Source organism: Thrips palmi, unplaced genomic scaffold (assembly GCF_012932325.1).
Source record: "Thrips palmi isolate BJ-2018 unplaced genomic scaffold, TpBJ-2018v1 HiC_scaffold_11, whole genome shotgun sequence".
NCBI classification, from domain to species: Eukaryota; Metazoa; Arthropoda; class Insecta; order Thysanoptera; family Thripidae; genus Thrips; species Thrips palmi.
In genome coordinates this window covers 7,456,497-7,473,566 of record NW_023144622.1, presented here as the reverse complement: position 1 = coordinate 7,473,566, position 17,070 = coordinate 7,456,497, and the positions used below count along the sequence as shown (strand labels likewise).

At 51.4% G+C, this 17,070-nt stretch overlaps 1 protein-coding gene across 1 annotated transcript; it reads right to left on the bottom strand.

Annotated features, from left to right (window-relative positions):
• Positions 1 to 8,921: 8,921 nt before the first annotated feature.
• LOC117639711 lies at positions 8,922 to 15,794 on the bottom strand. Its single transcript, XM_034375587.1, has 4 exons — positions 15,785 to 15,794; positions 15,387 to 15,508; positions 10,615 to 10,695; positions 8,922 to 9,221 (listed from the first exon to the last, which is right to left on the bottom strand). Exons 1-4 carry the CDS (start codon positions 15,792 to 15,794, stop codon positions 8,922 to 8,924), a joined length of 513 nt encoding a protein of 170 aa, XP_034231478.1.
• Between the last annotated feature and the right edge of the window lie 1,276 nt (positions 15,795 to 17,070).

The following is a 17,070-nucleotide window of genomic DNA, read 5'->3' as shown; positions in this document are numbered from 1 at the left end:
TTTTCCTCAAAAAAAAAAAATGGGTTTATCAAATTTTTAAAAGAAAACAAAGCAGATGAAGAAACACGAATTCAAAACATGTATATTTATCATTCTCTCTGATTAGATTTCTTTCCAGAGCCGACGTTCTCCACGAAAATGTTTGTGATCCATGTGAAGTCTAAACTAGGGGGGGCGAGGGCCGCGGTTCGGGCGAGGCATAGAAATCCTTATAGCGTGTTGTGAGGCACACACAAGGCGGCCCGGCGGGCCCGGCCCACCCCCTCGGCCAAACCCTCCCCTCCCCTCTTCCTCATGTGAGTCGGGGCCGTTCCTTCCTTCGAAATATTGATAGTAAGAATAAACCAACAAATCCAACGCCTGGTGCCGCAATGCCATTTCTCTCTCTCTCCCTCCCTCTTCCCACCTCCATCATTCTCTTTCTCCTTCATGTCTTTCGTATCACTTTCTCTCTCGCACCGGGCTCGCTTTCACTCGCACTCGTACACAAGGCGGTGCGCATGCGCGCGCCACCCCCCACCCCAGACAGAGATGGATGGAGAGTATTGCCCGGAGCGAGCGGGAGCGAGCGAGACGGCCTGAGATGGGGGCGTGCGCGAGGCAGCGCGAGGCGTGCGTGTTGCGGCCGAGTGTGCGAGAGTTCAAACTTTCTGGAATGGAGGGCCGAAAAGAAAATATCGAAGGAACAGCACGAAAGAGAATATGAAGAAGACCGATGTATGAGTCTCTATGCCCCTTCGCCGCTTCGCCGTCCTCACGCCCTTCTTCGGCTCTCTCTTGTTTTTCGCAGGGCGCTTGCGCGCCGAGCCAGCCCCGCCTGCAGTGTGTGTGTCTGTGTGTGCCTGTGTCTGTGTGTGTGTCCCAGTGTCTGTCTTTCTTCACTTGCGCCGATTGTCTCGCTGTCTACAATAGGTGCCTGCCAACCAGCGTACATGTGTCTGACAGCCTTTCCTCCCCTTCGCTCCTTCCAGCCTTCCAGCCCCTTCTCCTCAAACACACAAGACTATACTTTTCTAGAGAAATCGTCAAAGTTATAATTAAAAAGGCGCGGCCAAGGCCCCGGCGCCCTCCGTCCGATTCCCACTCTCCGATAGTTTTCTGCCGACGGCGGAGGAAAACAAGGAAAACGGGAGTAAAAATTTGGCGCCAACGCAGTCAGGCAAGACCCGTGCGGTGCCTGCGGTACTGATTCCGAGGGTTGTTTCCGTCGCGCTGTCTCGCTCGCACCCATACGGGATGCCCCTTGAGTGCGAGGGAGACAGAGCGACTAAAACGACTCTCAGTCTGCTGCCTTGACTTGCCTCAATCTTCCTTTCCGGTTCCGCGGTCGCCATGGCGACGCGCCAGCCTCAGCCCGACCGGTCACTCCGTGCACGTGACGGCACCGGCACCCCTTTTTGCCTGAACCAATCAAATCAGCCTCTCCCCGGGAATCAGCCAATCAGCGCTCTGGCCTGCGGGCGAGCCAAGACGGACGCGGCGCGGCCACGCGGAGGGAGTCTTCGTCCCCGCGCGAAGCACTCCTCGAAAAATGGCGCACGCTGCTTTCGAGTTTGCAGTGCAGCGGCTAACGTCTCATCGCACCCTCTTCCCTTCGCTGTTGACACTAACTCGCTTTCGCGGATCTCTGTCCGCCCCGCGCGACCGTGTGTGTGTGTGTGTGTGTGTGTGTGTGTGTGTGTGTGTGTGTGTGTGTGTGTTGTCCGAGAGAGAAGGAAACGCACGCGGGCGTGTGTGCGTGTGTGTGTGCCGTTGATACGACCTGATTAAGCACAGAGATGGAAGAAGGCTCGCCTTGTGTGCGCGTCTTCCTGTCCGTCAGTCTATCCTTGTTTATTGCGTGCTACGCCTGCTACGCCCTGGATGGCTGGAAGGGGCGGGCGGCGGGCGGTGGGCACGGGGGTGGGCCTTCTTCCCGTCTTTGTTTTCTTAGCCGCTTCAGCGAGCGCTCGAAAGAAAACCTCAAGCAGAGAAGGAAGATAGATGGGTGGATAGACACAAAAATATGACACCCGCCTATTTTTTTCACACATCCCCGCAGTCGTCGTGGAGAAGAAGAGTATTTCCGGAACCGAGTCAATTTTGGAGAAATGTCGAAATTGTCAACGCTATGGGTGTGAATTGCGTGGTGAGTTACGCGGTGGCGCGGCCGTCAGTAAATCTGGGGAAGTGACGGTGCGAGCGCGGAGTGGCGCGGGACCACCCCTCGGGACTACCCCGCGCGCCCAGCGCCACTACCCCGAGCCCGTCCACCCGGCCATACTCCGTGTGTGCCGGAGTGCCGGCAATACCCCGCGCGGGGTTGTTTTAGACGACATCCGAGCTAGCGAGCAGCAGCAGGATTGTTCCAGCCTTGTTACTTTTTATACCCGACAACACGGAGACCCGTTAAAAACTCTTTTCATCTGGTCGATTTTTCTTCTTGGTTTGTTCTCATTGACTACATTGTGGATGGTGTTGGTTTGCCATTAAAATACTCTCATCCTTTCATGTGTTTTATTTTCATGAAAGTTATAACTATAATAGTAACAGTTTCCAGTAAAATTACAATAATTTCTTAGAAAATGTATGATGGTAACAGTCAAACACATTTTTACGTAATTGAAAAATAACGCTAGATGAAGACATGTAAATTATAAAACATGGCGAAACTCATCAAAATCCCACGGCCATCGAAGGTTTTCTTTTTTTTTTGTTTTAATTCAATGAAGTAAAAGGACCCCACGCACACCAGCATTCCAATTCAAAGACAATACGAGCAATCAGAGTAGATAGTTGAGCTGGGTGAGTGGTTAAGGTGAGTGCCCTTAAGCAGATACACGAAAACCAAAACTCTCCTGTTACATCCGTTTCCTGAAGACACGTGTTTTTAAAGTGATTTTGTTCAGACTGGACTGGCGTGTCGGCAATGGCTTTCCGACAGTATTTCTGGAGTGTGCATCGCGCTGATCAACGTGGTTTCAAGGATGAACGATTTCCTAGTGGAACAGCTTATAAAATCAGAGAGAAGCTGACGAAAGCCGCTTTTCATTCTGGTACCAACTTAGAACGACCACACGAAGTGAGTTGGCGACATTTGAGTGAGTTTTAGGACGATATGTGATGAATGATTCGGAGGGGACACACGAGTATTAAACATGACGGTGGGATCGTTGTGTGCATTACCCCGCGGTATCTCGCAGTTGAAGCCTCATCAACACTCACCCCGCCCACAACTAACTTATGATTTCACATTTTAACAACGAGAAATCACAAGAGTAAATTGATACAGCCCTAAACTATAGAACATGGACGAGAAGATTCACTTCTATCTACAAACATATTGCCCTTTCGGCGCGACCACAGGATACGGGGCCATCCAAACAGTATTCACGGGAATTTTAGGCCTTTCTTACAGCTTTCATCTTCTACTGTGCCGCGTCCTACGCCAACCATCCGAGCACTTAGCGCTACCCAAACAAAGGCCACCTTCAGTAGCTGAACCCGTGTTTCAATTGTGGACCACCCCTTGGAACTCAATTCTTAAACAATGCACCCACAAGTTACTAAAACACTGTTGAGTAGAGAGTAGCGACTGAATTACACACACAAAGTGAATGACTAATCAGAAGGAGAACCTCCGTAGCAAAATGTCACTGACCCATTGCAAGACAAAATTCTAGATATTTATGGACACTATTTTGAGAAAAACTTAGCACGAAATGTATTGCTCAGATGGTGCATCTGTAATCGTAGTCGCACGGCGTTTGAGTAATACCCTGAAATGCATTGCTCTTGCAACGGTTCAGTAACAAGTATCGACTGTGTCGGTACGGCGTTTATTAGAGCACAACAGGAAAAAAATTGCACTTAAAAAAATTCAGTCCCAAGGACTTAATCTAAGTCTAAGGAGACATTTGAAATAGAACAATACCCCAAGTACCAGAGAGTTCAACATTACTTGCACGTCATAATTTTGCACATAAAACAGACACGGATATACACACGAATGGTTGGAATGTTTAGAAAGCTATGACATATGAAAAGTTAGGTTTTTCTGTGTTCCAGGAACTTTTCCATGTGGTCAGACACTAAAGACTATACATTATACACATATACAAATTGAAGTATTCGATTGATGAAACACTATAAGCTGTTTTCTGATATTGCCCAAGTGATCAAATTGTTCGCATAAACGGCGCCCAGAACTTATCAGCCACAGTGTGCAAGGCACAATAAGAGGAATGGAGAGATATCATTTAGACTGAACCCTATGAGAATATTTGTAAAGATTCAATCTTCCAAATTTCAACTAGCAGCAAGCAACAAGCAACGTATCGTACCTTTTTATCAATTTGTTTCTTCCAGTGCCACTCATAATCAGTCGCAAAACATCAAAGCAAACAATTTTTTAAAAATAAAACAAATAAATATTCATTGGTATCGCAGTTGGGACAAAATTATCAGATTAAAAGTGAATCAAAAGTCAGAGAAAATAGAGAAATTGCCGACAGATAAGGAAATACGTAAATTTACAAATTTTGGAGGATCCTTTACGGTTTTTTATTTGGCAGCCGTGAGGGACAATACAAGGTACGCTGTAGGCTGGGGCAGACACCGCTCACTTCCTTACAAGTATCACAACAAACGCGCTTCCAAAAGGTAGCATTTTGAAAGTATTGGTGCGCCCGGATTGTTCACTTTATAGTTTTTTTTTTAGTGGAACGGCTTTTAGGTCAGAAAACTTCTCAGCACAGGAAATTTTAAAGGGCTCTTTAAATGAGATTTCGAGGCATCTCAACATAGGCCATCGTATGATTAAGCGAATTCGTCAGGGTCCCATGTCTACCACTTTCCTACAAGAGGAGAATTGCAATGAGGAACGGTGTACTAAATAGACTAATTAAAAAGACTTTTTAATATAAAGAGAATACACGAAATACCTAATCACAAACTTTCGAACTCTCCTACTTAAGATGGGGATGAGACCTTCAGCTTCCTTTCAGCTACTCCGACGCACAACTAAACACGAAAATGATTGAAACGGGGTCCCTAATGTTCGCCACGTAGTCCCAGTAGCCTTTGTCATTCTGTCTTGGACACCCCTCTTAGATTTCCCCTTCCATTTCCGTGTCGCCTGCCAGCTTGTCTACGCATGGCACGCTGTCAAGGTGCCTCCACGTGGAGAGGCTGGACGGAACACTGAATCATACTAAATTGATTTTTTTTTCAATTTTCAGGGATTTTTGCAGTGAACGCGCTACGTAACCACAAGTGGAAAGGGACATTTTAAAGAAAAAACAAGTCGGCATGAACAGAAACAAACTTAAAAATGTGATAAATCTGTCCAAAAAAATCAAACAGGCTAAAATACAAAGTTGGCCGCACAATGGCGAAAGTAAGAAGGTTCACTTCTATCCGCGATACCATAACGGCCTTTTTCGAAAAAGAAATATTTGAGCATAAATTTGCCACATCAAATTTTGAAAACAGTTTCATGTTCTGACAATTGCAGCATCAGGCCATCATTTATTCTTTGAAATCGGGCAATCTGACGAAAAGGTAAGAGAACGGCAGTCATTGTAATTTGATGAAAAGAAACTAGAAACACACAAAAGGGACAACAATATTTAAAGTTGGTACCACCCACCTTTCCTTGCAGTACCCGTAAACCATGCAGAACATTGTAAAAATCTCGTGGGCAGAAACTATCTTACAACATGTATAATCGTATTTACTTGATTACATCCATCAGAGCCAGAGGTCACATCAAAATACTATGTACAAACTTAACTGCATTAAGTTACGCCCTACCAGTAATTATCAACCTTCTAAATACACAATCATCATCATCTTCGCTCACGAAAGTTTTAAAGCTAAAATAATATCACAATTAAAGACTACAGGAGGTACAAAATTCGTGAAAGCGAAGAAATCCACTCAGTAGTCCGTGTTATTCGTCCAGTTCAGCTTGCTCAACGTGATCGCCCTGCTCAACGGGTAAATTCGGACTGCAATAGCCAAGTTGGAAAAATGTACATTTCAATTCCAACAACAGTATTTATGCAAGAAGGTTTGGTCAAGAGGAATTCTAAGACAATGCCATGCACTGGCGGACCGTGCTCTTGTGGTGTTCTTGCTCTCAATGCAAAGGTTGACAACCTACGCAAGCGGCCACAGTAAATTGCAGTTTCGAAGACTGAGATTCGTAAAGTGTATCACATCTTAGCAACATACAACAAAAGTTATGTACCGCCCTTTTCTTTTAAAAAAGACGTTAACGATAATAACAACAGTATAAAACAGCCCAGCACTTGTAAGTGCCAAAGCTTGTGAAATTTTACAAAATGATTGTTGTTAAGTACGACCTTAGTCAGGAAAATATACTTCTTCGTGCACTCATCACATTTAATTAGTTTTGGGTGAGCTCTGAGTTTCATAAACGTAAGACCGAAAAAAGCACCTAGTTGGCTTGAACGAAAAGTAACACATGCCGTCAGAGCTGCAAGAGAGCACTCCTGTTCAACACTAGTGCATTGTGTGTACAGAGCATGACTTAAAAACAACTTTATATTGCTCTGACAAAACAATGTGTTAAGAAAAATTATTGCTCTGCCTCAGAAGCCAGAACACAAATGTAAGAAGAAAAAAACCACACAAGCGAATTTTTGATTTGGCGGAATGTCAATTTTGGCTTATATTCTCACTAGGGATTTGGCTTTTGAATTGACGAAGGGCAAGGTAATGAAACTCTTTTTAAACAATAAGTTTGTAAATAACAATGAGAAATGAAAATTGACAAAAAATGCTATGAAAATCAGCACAGTGAGGAACATAAATGCGCCTTTTGCAAACTCATGCACTGCTGCAGTTCGTTCATCAATCATTGTTATCACATTTGTGTGAAATTTAATTAAATTAAAATAAAACAGGTTAGTAATTATGACATTGAAAAATATGATAAAACAGGTTTATAAAACACTTGTTGGTTGAATTGGAATGAACATGAACATTTAAACGTTTGTGAACTTGCACATTGAACGCGACTCGATCGTCCCTGGCGCATAGTAATGGCCTAAATGAGCCCTTAAGGGATCAGGTTGGCAGCCTACAATTTGGTATCCTAGGCCATTCAGTAGCTTAATTGGTTCACCACTGTTAAATGTTCATAGACAACAACTCGTCTCTTAGTTCTCGGGAAGCAACACTAAATGTGCTTTGCTTCGGTTTCTAACCGTTTGGTTGGTAGGGTAAAAACTGTTCTACAACAGGGGAATAAAGATATAGTCGAAAAAAGGAACCATGCAATTCACAATTAATAATCTAATCTTTTCAGATACACTATCCCTCTTTTCTGAGTAAAAAGACTTTTTTAGGGGAAAAAAAAGAGATAAAATGTTTGCTGCCCTATCGGCGACCAAGTCCAGTCTCACGGGGGTTCTTTGCATGAAAACGTCCGAGACCACCCCCGGCAAGAGAGGCACGAGGAAGAAGAAGAAGAGGTGAGGGTGAGGGCACTGGGCACTGGGCTTCCCGAGCCCGAGACGCTGAGAGGAGAAATTCACACTATCACATGAAACACTTCACTAGACCGAGTCTTGATTTTACCACTGCCAAACTGATATGTGGCGACATCCCACCAAAGAGGCCGTTTCGGTGCACTTGACTCCAGCTGGACTCGAGCAGAGTCGCTGTCCAAACAGTCCACTGGAGAATGAAAACCCCGACCCCCTCTCTGCACAAACACACACATCCATTCGACAGATGGCCCCTAACGCTATGCCTAGTCTGTGGCGGCGGCAATGCTGGTACCGCGTCCAAAGATGGCAGTACGAAATGGAAGACTTGTGGAAGGGATAGAAGCGTATTGAGGAACGCGCAGACGGCCAGCTTTCCACGGTCGCGCCTCTCGAGCCGTTCTCTATCCTAGCTTTACCTACTTCTCAATCTACGAAACTCTCTTCGCAAAGGGTCAAACGGCTAACTTACAACATAATACAACGGTCTCGGGCTGCGCTAAGCAAAAGCCTTTCTCCACCTGCCTGCACTTTTCATTATTGCCATGACCGCCACCGCAGACTGGGCACACCATTTCAGTAGAGCACTTTGCAAGGACGAATTTCCTTTACAAGGACAATATTTACATGACATAAAATATTCACTCTAATAACAATAACAAGAAGAAAATTCGTCTACAACCAAGAGTTATTAAAATCACAGAGAGTAAAAAGTAAGAAAGGGCGAGATTTTGGTTTTTAAAAAATCAGTTTGTCAAGAATGGTTCTTAAACATTAGAAGATGCACGATCACAACTAAGCCTTCGACTCAGGAGCGCCGCGCGCCAAACGCACTAGAAAAGTCTAAAACAAGAAACGTGCATCTCGAGCTGGCAGTCCATAGGTCCAACCAAAATCTGCGACACCCGTTCTCGAAGCCATCTGACGAGCCGTGGCGTGCCGTGGCGAGCCTCCGCGTGAGCCAAAGGGACGAGCCAACACAGTGGCAGCCAGTCGGGAGGGACTGGGAGGCAGTGGGACAAGGAACTGGAAGGACAGATCTCCGCGGGTTTACTTCACGCACTGTTTGTGGCGGCATTTTCGGAGTGGGGGTTTTGAGACGGAGGAGTGAGGCACGCTAGCACGACAGCGAGTGGTGTGCGAGAGAGAGGGGGCAGGGGCCGACTACGGGGGTCGACGGCGGCGAGCTGGCCAGTACTACGTTCTCCTTGTTGGTGGTCAGCGCGTCGCGGCGGGCGGTCCTGCGGGGGCTCTGGGCCGCGCCCCGCGGGCCAGGGGGCTGCGGAGGGGCGAGGTGCCGGCCACCATGCGACAGCGCACGGTACGCACCGGCTGGGGCGTCCCCTCCTGGGGCGTCCCCCCCTGGGGCGTCCCCTCCTGGGGCGCCCCCTGCGCCTCCTCAGGCGCCTCGTGCCCACCCTCGCCTCATAAGGAGGAGATGCGCACTTGGTGCTGGTCGCGCTGGTCGCCGGACGGGCCCGCGTGCATGCCCTGGCCCGGCGGCGACTGCGGCTGCTGGTCCAGCTCCGAGGCCGCGTCGTACGACGACGGCAGGTTGACGACGACCGACGCGGACCCGGACGAGTTGATGGTGGCGTGCTGGTGCAGTGCGTTGAGCGAGGCCCGCGACGTGAGGGGCTCGCTGCCCAGCGGGGAGCGCGCCGTCTGCAGCCGCAGCGCCGAGTCCGCCAGCTCCTCCTCGTGGGCCGGCTCGATGGCGGGGTGCTGCGGACAAGCGGCGGTTAGTGCGGCATTCGGGCAGTCTCTCTCGCACTCACAGGGCGTCCCGCGTGGGTGCGAGAGAGACAGAGTGACAAAAACGAGTCTCTGGATCAGTGCGGCAAGCACCCGGGGGAAAGGGTATTCCAGATGACGTGGCAATTTGGGAGGACTTTGGTTCATTTTCACATCATGTCCACGCCATTTTGACTACCTGTTCCCCCTGGGCTGCGCGTCGATGCAACCCCGCCCACGTGGTATTCGAACACAAGCCGGAGACGGTTCTGGCGCTGCGAGTACGCTGGAGCCTTTTCATCTTTCTCTGCCACCACCAATGGCTGTTTCTCTTTTGAGAACTCCTGCTTGAACGGTTACACGCTGAAAAAGTCTACGGAAATGTATACCACATTATCTTTTTATAGACGCAGGCATATATAAAGGGCCATTATGTGTGGGCTGGTTCTTACAAGGCCCTTGAGTACACACCAAGTCAGCATGACTGCTGCATGACTGCAGATCCCCTAAAAGCGTTATCAGGCGTGACTCGAAATGCTTTCGGTGGTGCGCCGTGGCGGTACGAGAACTCCAAGCGGCTCTCCAGAGTCACACTGTTGTGCCGGGCTAATCCCCCCCCCCCTCACCGACACGCTGAAAATGATTGATGCTTTTCCGGGGTGAAACAGTGAAACAGCACTGAAGTTGATCTTCCGCCTAACGAGCTCGCGGAAAGGAGGTGCCATCGCGGTCTCCGTCACACTGCAGGGCATGACGGTGAGACTCTCCGTCGCTCCGCAGGGCCGGCAGGGTGCCCCCGTGATTACATCACGTTTGTTTGCAACGACGCGTGGATCTTATTGCGCTGGGGATGATGGGGCAGGCCGAGAAGGCTCAGTGGCTAACCCTTCGCGAAGCGCCTGCGGCGTAGGCAACCCATTTTACAGCCAACCCCTGAAGCGCCTGTAGTGAAGGCAACTCATTTGACAACATGCCCTCAGAAGCGCCTGTAGTGTAGGCAGCCCATTGGACAACAAACCCTCTGAAGCGCCTGTAGTGTAGGCAGCCTATTGGACAACAAACCCTCTGAAGCGCCTGTAGTGTAGGCAGCCCATTTGACAACAACCCCTTGAAGCGCCTGCAGCGTAGGCAACCCATTTGACTTCCAACCCCCTTGGAGCGCCTGCAACGTAGGCAACCCATTTGACTACCAACCTCTTGAAGCGCCTTCAGCGTAGGCAACCCATTTTACAACCCACCCCCTGAAGCACCTGGGGGATAGGCCACTAATTTAACAACCCACCCCCAGTTCGCCACCCATCCCCTCGACTGCCGGGGTTCAGCGGACTAATGGAACCGCCGTGGCATTGATGCATCTTAGCACTTATCTCCAGATCCGCCTTACCTTAGCTCTAACTTCTATCTTGTCGCTGTACACCAGCACTACTCGGTCCTTCCCGGGGCTCGTGGCGAGGAATGGGATGCTCTGCGAAAAAAGAAAACGCACACATCATTAACGGCAGAAAGACTTGAGCACTTCCGTCACCGGTTTTATGAAACATTTCAGGCTATTCACTCGTGAATTATATTTTATGTCAACTCCTATTACTCAGAACCATCCTCCCCTCAGGCAGACAGCCTTTCCGTCAACTCAAAATCCATTCATCACACACTGGGGAGACATAAACACAGTTTCGAGGTGAAAAGAAGAACACAGACAAAAGCAACTAAACGAGAAAAAAAAATTGCGCGGCACAGAATGGGACGAAAAAATAAACAAAATATGCATCATCATGATGCATGAAGCTGACAGGCATGCAACGGCCAGTAACGCGTGTTCGCGCTCGACGTTGGTACCTGAAAGAAAAACTAACTGGAGGAGGCGCGCGCCAGAGAGACAGAGAAAGAACAGAGAGAGGGGATAACCTTTGGCAAGTTTTCAAGGTCACTCATCGGCGGAGGTGGAGGTCACAGCTTCCAAACTTGTATAAACCGCCCCGAATCCGGTTCCATGCGGCGCGCCTGAAGGACGCGGATTCGAATACTCGCCGCTGCGTATTTTTCCTCGTACGCACCAAGGAGTCCCCGCGGCGGAGTCCGGTTGCCATGACGACCAGGGATGTAAAAGAGTTTCCGGACGGCCCGCGCGTCACCGCGTGTATCGCTCCCCGCCATGACCCAGTGGCGCCTTGGGCTGCCTTTGGTGCCCAGCAGACTGATTCCTCGCTGTCTCTCTCGCACCGACGCGGCTCGCCCCGTGAGTGCGACAGAGACAGCGAGAGCGCGCTGTGCGGAGTCAGCCCGCAGTCCTGCACCCAGCAGTAGCGGCCCCTCAAGGCTTTGGCAAGGGTCCTGGGGCGGCCGCGCCGCGCCGCGCCCATACTGTGTCAGATGGTGTCGGGATCTAGCGCTGGAGTCTGGCTGCCAGGGCGCAGCGCACAGTGGGCCAGAAGACCGGCGCAGGCGGCCGAAACCCCAGAAGCGTTTCGAGCTCCAGAGTCGCTAAATGGGACTCGAACCGAACGTGTGACCCCATCAACGGCTTGCTCTCCGAACGAGGAATCCATTGGTGGGGTCACACGTTCGGTTCGAGTCCTATTTAGCGACTTTGGGCCTCAAAACGCGTCAGCGGTTTCGGCCGCCTGCGCCGGCCTTCTGGCCCACTGTGCGTCGCAGCCCGCGTCCCCGCACGCAGCCTTCCGCGACCCGGGGGCTGCCAAGGCGAAGCCGCGAAGCCAAGGTACCCCCTTCGCTCTCCGCGTCGTCTCCGCGGGACTCCCCACGGCCTTGTCGCGCTGCCCCACTGCCAGCCGACACTCGTTCCAGCCCGAGGCCCTTCCCTTCGCAATCGCTCGCGGTTGCCTCAAACGCTACCGGCGCGAATCCCAGCAGACGACACCAACGGTTCGCGAAGCGGCCGCTGCAAAACGGAGCGCTCTCTGACAGTGGCGTGCCATGGGCGGCCATGGCGTGGCGTGGCGGCCATGGGCCTGGAGGCCCGCCAAACAGAGCCAGGCGGCCCGGCCAGTCTCCACCAATCAAGTGCCTCCATTTTGATGACCCCGACCGCATCGGAACCGGAGCGGGGCGGGTAGCCGGGGCACGGCTCGGCACGGCTCGGCACGGCACGGCCTCTGCCAAGGACAAGCCCCACCCCACGTTGAATAGGGCCGATACTGCAAGCACTCCATTACAGTTTGCTATGTGCTTCTTATTTTGCGACGCCCCCACCCCACCCCGCCTCTATAACAGCACCCATTTTGACAAACTATCTACGGTATGCAGGGCGGGGCGGGGCGGGGCAGCCGCGCGGTGGGGTGGGTGGGGGGAGCCTCGGCCAAGATGCTTCACGGGATGGTGGTCTTGTAGACGCTCATTTTTGCTGGCTATTTCACGGGGAGGCGCGCATGGTCGTGCTGTGGGCGTTGGCTGTGGCCGGGGCGCCGCGCTGTGCCTCTGGCGAGGCCTTTCCAACGAGGCCCCACTGGTAGAGGCCTCTCTGGCGGGGCCCCACTGGTAGAGGCCTCTCTGGCGGGGCCCCACTGGTAGAGGCCTCTCTGGCGGGGCCCCACTGGTAGAGGCCTCTCACTCGCACGGGGCTGGACTGCTTTACGTCGCGGAAGGCCTCGGCAAGTTGAGTGTCCAGTTGGCGATGTGAGCTTCCCTGTCGCACTGCGGCACACGCCCGGCCGACGCCCACGCCCCGCCCCGCCCCCGCTTGTTGAATGAAGGACAGACTATCGCGGAATCACCACCACCACCACCACCACCACCACCACCACCACCACCACCACCACCACCACCACCACCACCACCACCACCACCACGATCCCCCGGGATAAACTTCGCGCTTTCCCGAAGCAGAAAAAGTTGCAGAAAACGACGTTCCCCATACATTCCGCGCTGCACTACAGTGTGCTCCAACGGGAAACGAGCAGGCACTCCCGGTGGAGTGATGAAGGGTGGCGCGGCGAGGGGCGTGAGCGAGCGAAAGCCTGCCTCCTCCGCCGTTCAGCGAAACGCATCGGCTTGCTGACTAGCCCTCGAATTTGAGCTGGACCGATCGCCACTTTTGAGTGGGCCTCGCTGGGTGCCTCCAATCTGGGCGGGGACATCTCTACCGGTGTAGGCACGCCCGCGGCACTGTGTGACAGTTATCGCTCCGTCGCAACAGTTGGTGGTATCGAGTAGGAGCGACTGCACTGCCAAGCGGCTCTTTCATTCTCACGAATACAGTATTAGTTTACCAAGCGTGAAAAAAGGGAAAAAATATGAATACTCTTTTCTGTTTTTATGGTTGTCCCAGCTTGTGCATGTGTACAAACAATCCATGTATAGAGACTTGCCCACGGGAACGCGTCTTTGCGCGCACTCGCACTCGCACTCACTCTCTCTCTCTCACACACACACACACACCACACACACACACACACACACACACACCACACACGCACGGGGTGAATGTGCCGCGCAGACGGACAGGGACACTCTATAAGCTAAACAGGTAAGAACCATTTTTTCCTGCGTCTGCAGAGGGAAAGAACCAAAGCCAAAGGGGTTGCTTCTCTCTCTCTCTCTCTCTCTCTCTCTCTCTCTCTCTCTCTCTCTCTCTCTCTCTCTCTCTCTCTCTCTCTGGCATTTGGCAACTGCAGTGTACACAGCATTCCTTTCTGTGGTGTAGTTTCCTTGGCGATGGGTGCTGGAGGAACGGGCGGCACTCAGACAGTCCGACGACGGGCGGGCCCTCTCGCACACTCACACATCGACACATCACACACTCACACACACACGCGCAAGGAATAGAAAAGGGTTCGCTTGATCACTGTTGACTTTCCCTACGAGCAAGTACACATATCCGCTGCGGTACCGTTGGACAAAACTTGCGCAGCGCAGCCCTCCGATAATGCTGTAACTTTGGCCGCCCCATCCCCGACCGGCCTGCCAGGCCCTGCCAGGCCCTGGCTCCTCCACTCTCGCGCAATAAGAAAGAATCCGTATTCGAGTTGGACGTGAGGTGTGTTGTAACGGTCTGACGGCGTACAGTGGGCTAGAGGACCGGTGGCGGCGGCCAAAGACGCGTTTTGAGCTCTGGAGTCGCTAAATGGGACTCGAACCGAACATGTGACCCCACCAATGGATTGCTCTCCGATCGAGGAATCCATTGATGGGGTCACAAGCTCGATTCGAGTCCTGTTTAGCGACTCTGGAGCTCAAAACGCGTCTACAATTTTGGCCGCCTCCACCAGTCTTTTGGCAAATCCACTGTGCGGCGCTGCGCGCCAACCCCGTCCCCGATTTGTCACCGCGGGCCGTTCGAAGCGAGATGACCCCACCTTTCCCGTTCCGGAGTTGGCGAAACTCGGGCCGTGGACTTCGTACAGTGCGCTGTCGCTCCAACCCGCTCGCGTATAAATTCGGAGCCGAAACGCATCTCAAATTGATTTTGAAGCGCCGCCCTTCGCAGCCGGGTGTCGTGAACCGCCTAGAGTGACCAGAAAACTTACCGTGGGTGCAGTCACTACAGACAACAAGAACACGTCGGACACTGCGGAAACTACGAGAAAGCAACACAGCTACGGCTAAGAGACATACATCCACGGCCACATGCAGGGAGGACAGTCAGTCTGGAAAAGTCTGGAAGCAACGGTATAATGCCTCGAACAGAAACATGAAGGAAGGAAGCTCTACTACAGTCATTTCAAAGAAAAAAAAATTCCCGCCACGAGCCCGTTCTATCTTACAGGGCCGGCATGCCATGCTGCCACCAACACAGAGACAAGCTTCTCCTAGTCACCAACACTGTAAAAGAGAGGCTCCCGTCCTAGCGGGCAGAACGAAATGATCAATTGTCCGGGAAATTTCCGCATGCAGTTTGAAATTTTACGACATTCTGAAGCAAAGCACACTGCCGTTTCCCACCTAGAGAGTCAAGCGAGTAAGTAAAGGAATAAAGGAGTGAATTTAAAACAAAAAAGAATCAAAATGTGTGACGTGTTTCATTTTTATCTGGACCTCTGCACTGCGTTCACACATTCCGCCATCAACTTTCCAAGCGAAAAGTAAAGAAAGGAAACAAAAGTGTCCACGCATGCGGCAGGACGGCGGCCTAGGCCTATCGGGGCTGTCCTAAGTCCGTTCTAGGAGTGCTAGATGGATGTGTGTGGGCCGTCTGCTTACGGTGTGGTTCGGGGCGGCCCCGTCGTTCGCGGGGCCCTTGGTGGGCCCTTGCCGGGCCCTTGCCGCCCTGGGCCCTCCCTGGGGCTGGTCGTGGGGCACCGCGGGGCCCTTCAGCAGGGCTCCTGGCGCAGGGCCCCATGTCGAGTCCGGGTGCTTTTTTCGTCCCGTCGAGGGCGCCCCGGCCACCTCGGCAACTGACACACACACACACACAGATCAAGAGAGAGATCTCGGACCAGACCAGTCGGTACCCGCGTGGCGCGACCGCAGAGGAGACCCTCAGATCTTGCAAACTGTTGTGCAACGCCTTTTGAATAATCCAGTGACACAGAATGACTGGTTTGTGGTCGTCGTCAATTTTTCTGAGCTGAACATGGGGTGACTTTTGGCTTTATTACTCCACGACATCGTGAGACCACTCTTGTGACTCGCGGAATTTATTCCGGGCTACCACTGCCCATAAACAAGGTGGACGAAGGCCCCGCGGCGAGGCTAGGTCGGACGGAGGTTGACCGAAAGACGTTTACTGCTGACCAAACGAAGGACCACTGCCGGACCCACCGCGGTCCCTCGCGGCCCGGCCCCGAGTTCTCTGTCTCTCTCTATCAGGACGACCAGACTGCCTGTTATACCTTGCCCCTCGACAGTACGATAAAGAATTATTGTTAATATTAGATTAAGTCTATTTTTCAACAAAGAAACATAAAAAAACAACACCGCCGATCGAAGATGCATGCTGTCCAGGAGAGACACTGCAGAAACAACAGGGAGATGACGAAAACATTCTCGAGAAGGCCGGTCACAGACTAGTGCTGAATCAAACTACATGAAAAACAGGTAGAGTAAGACACAGAGATCTAAGAATGTGTGTGAGTCATGCGGCAAGCCATCGAGTTTCAAAAGAGCCACAGCCACCAGGGACATTCCATTCTCCAAACCGCAGCCACGCGTTTCTGACGTTTTGCTTCTAACGAATTCATTTACGTGAAAATCACAGGGGAAAGCTTCCCGCCATTTTTTTTAAACCCGGGAAAACGAAAGGCCGAATCGGCGTGTCCGACAAAGCTCAATGATTGGCCCGCTCTCTCTCCATCCCAGCCACTTGTACGCGATCCGATGCATGTCATTGGAGCCCCACCCCCACTGACCACTCCACTGTTATCACCGCCGATATTTGCTCATTCAATGCAAAAGGGGAGGGGGGAGGGAGTGGTGCCGGGGGGAGTCGATGCCGTAGGCGAGGACGGCGAGGCGTGCCGGGCAAGCATCACGTAGTAACAATCACAGCCCCGGGCCTTCATGTTTTCGGATGGCCAATAATGCGACAGGCGCGGCCGAGTGTGTGACACACCGCATGAGGCTCCGCTTGCGTTACACGCCGATCACAAATAAAGTACTAGTATGCGGCTCACAGCTAAAATGCAAAAAAAAGGCGTTTTTTTTTTTTAAATTCAAACTTAAAATTTTGTAGGTCTCAAATTTTACCGACTTAAAATTTTCTACACTTGATTTTTTTTATTGTTTTTAAGCTTAATAAACTCTCAGCTTCACGAAACTTTTGTTCAAATACCCTAACACTTCTTGAGAAGAATTTCACGCCAACTTTGTGAAACTCGGAAGGGGGAGGGATCCGACGCCTGCCTTGGCGCGCCGATCCGGCCAAGCCGCCGCCGCCTGGGCAGAC

Excerpts from the sequence above, each read along its gene's own strand:
- LOC117639711 (XM_034375587.1), bottom strand. Across the intron at positions 10,696-15,386 it reads GGGCCGCCCCGAACCACACC|AGCATCCCATTCCTCGCCAC; the intron begins GTAAGCAGACGG and ends CTTTTTTCGCAG. Across the intron at positions 9,222-10,614 it reads AGATAGAAGTTAGAGCTAAG|CACCCCGCCATCGAGCCGGC; the intron begins GTAAGGCGGATC and ends GCTTGTCCGCAG.